The sequence below is a fragment of the Merops nubicus genome, unplaced genomic scaffold (genome assembly GCF_000691845.1).
Source record: "Merops nubicus isolate BGI_N331 unplaced genomic scaffold, ASM69184v1 scaffold54258, whole genome shotgun sequence".
NCBI classification, from domain to species: Eukaryota; Metazoa; Chordata; class Aves; order Coraciiformes; family Meropidae; genus Merops; species Merops nubicus.
The window spans coordinates 1-2,218 of NW_008628760.1; the positions used below are offsets into that span (position 1 = coordinate 1).

At 48.2% G+C, this 2,218-nt stretch overlaps 1 protein-coding gene across 1 annotated transcript; it reads left to right on the forward strand.

The window, feature by feature from the left end:
- Positions 1-405: 405 nt before the first annotated feature.
- Positions 406-2,010, forward strand: LOC103779108 (neurabin-1-like; the record flags this gene model as incomplete). The annotated part of the gene is made up of 1 exon (XM_008946726.1): positions 406-2,010. A coding segment is annotated over exon 1 (1,605 nt), but the record flags the coding sequence as incomplete, so codon positions are not given.
- Between the last annotated feature and the right edge of the window lie 208 nt (positions 2,011-2,218).

Below are 2,218 nucleotides of genomic sequence, written 5' to 3' on the forward strand. Positions count from 1 at the left end.
AGGGCAGTGGGCAGCAGCCGCGCGTCTCGGTGGGCACAATGGGCTTTATCCCGCGGTGAGCTCCCGGGCGCCGCTTCCCACCCCGAGTTTCGGATTCGTGTCCCACGCCGGCGAGGCCCCGCGTTAAGGAAAGCTCTGTCTCTCTGCAGATGGGTGTCCGCGTTCCGCGATTCGCGCCGGGGACGGTGCCCGATGTGGCCGTGTACGCGCTGTGAGTTCTTTCTGTCCACGTATTCTCCGCTGGGCTCCATTTCAATGCGAGCGGGGAGGCCGGCCGAGTGAAAGGCTGCCGCTCCGATCTCGGGCGGGATCTGCTCTGCCTGCTCTTGGAGGGTGGAAGCTTTGTGCCCGGGAAACGTCCTTTTCTATTCTTGTGGAGGAGTCAAGGCAGCTTTCTCTCTGACAATGATGAAGACTGAAGGCAAAGGGGAAAGGACTTTAAGAAGTGCTTCTCCACACCGAAATGCCTATAAATCAGATTTCCATGCTATCAAATGCTCTTTTGATGGCGTAAACAATCCTGAAAAAGCTTCCAATAAAACGGGCTTGCATCAGAAGCTAAGCACCTCTTCCAGCGGAGGGGGAAATGACCCACACACTCGAGGCAGAGCTGCCACTTACGGCAATAGAGTACACAAGATCAAAAATATGTTTTTGCAAATGGGAGGTTCTTCTTCCACACCCTCTTGTGAAAGCAGTCCACCTGCTGAGACCAAGTTAATCAGCCGAACCACAGCAGCAGAGTATGCACCTTCTCCAGGTAGCCCATCTTTCCTTATTGTCCAAAAAAATAATTTCATTAACACAAGTACCAGCCCTTGCACCAGTCCTGTGGATTCATTGTCTGTGCCTTCCACTGCCGACAAGGTCATCCGTAGTAATGATGAGGCAAACTTGGACAAAGTTGCCCTGGCAGAAAAATTTTCAGAAACCAGGAAGCTGTTTGAGAGAAATATAAGACAGCAGAGCTCAGTGGACAGATGTTCCCCCAGCAAATGTGAAAGAAGCGAGGATAAGAGGAGACATGATTCAGCTTCTGATTGCAGCAATGTGGTAGACTACTTCAGTTTTAATACAGAAGCAAGCCTTCCAGTTGCGCTGGAGAAAGTTGAAAGTAAAGGTAATGAGTTGAAGCAGCAACATCCCAATAGTGGTTCCAAATCCTCATTCCTGAATGCAGGACCCATTTCTAGGAGGCTGGAAGGCTTTCTGGGTGACAGTGATACTGAAGAATCCAAAGGCATTTCCAGAAATTATAGTCCTCCGAGTCAGGACTCTTTGAGGGGCCACCACAGTTGGCATTCATCCAGTGCTGTTGCTGAAGGATTTCCGGAGAAGGCTGCATCCACCAAAGTGCCTGTGATCCTCGGAGATGAGCTGAGTGAGGCATTTGGGAAAGACAAAAGAGAGCAACTGATAATTAAGAAAAGCCTGTGGGATATGGGCAGCACGTCTGGTCAGGAGGCTCAGCGGAGATCAGATGATGTCCTCTCCCAGGTTTCCCCCGTGGAGTGGGCTTGTGCAGAGCTGGTTGCACAAGACAAAACCTCAGGGCATGGAAAAGAGGGTTTGGATAAAGATCACGTTGGAGAGGATCAGCTGCTCAGATGTCAAGTACAGGAGGGGAATAGGAGCGAACACTGCTTGGAAGTGGTAGAACAGTTTACGGAAGGCAGCAAGACCAGCCGGGAGGAAGAAGGAGATGGGATGTCTGTGAGAGATGGTCCAGTTACAGAGGTTTGGGATGTTCTGGAGCAGGGAGGGCCTACTGAAGAAGAGGAGCAAGTAGTGGAAAAGCTGAGCGAGAACTTTCATCCTTTTGGAATAGAGAATGAAGCTTTTGATGATGACAGGGATACAGAGCCAGAAAACCAAGGGCCTGAAGGCAAAGAAATTTTGGAAGAGGAGGAGTATATGTGTGACAGCGAATATGAAGAGTTTCCTGGACTCTCTGAAGAGGAAAATCCTGAGCCAGACCGAAAAGTCAAGTTCTCAACAGCTCCTATCAAGGTAAGTATATTCGAATTTTTTGTTTTTTAAAATTGTTTTGCAGTAAAAAAATACTCAAGAAATAAATTTCTGTGGGCTTTTTTTTCCCCCAAAGATCTAAAAAACATTTAAAAAGTCTTGAGTTTTCACAAGTGATTTCTGAATCATAGTAGTTTCATAAGATAGCATAGTGAAACACGTGAGAATTTACTGAACATTTGCAGGAATG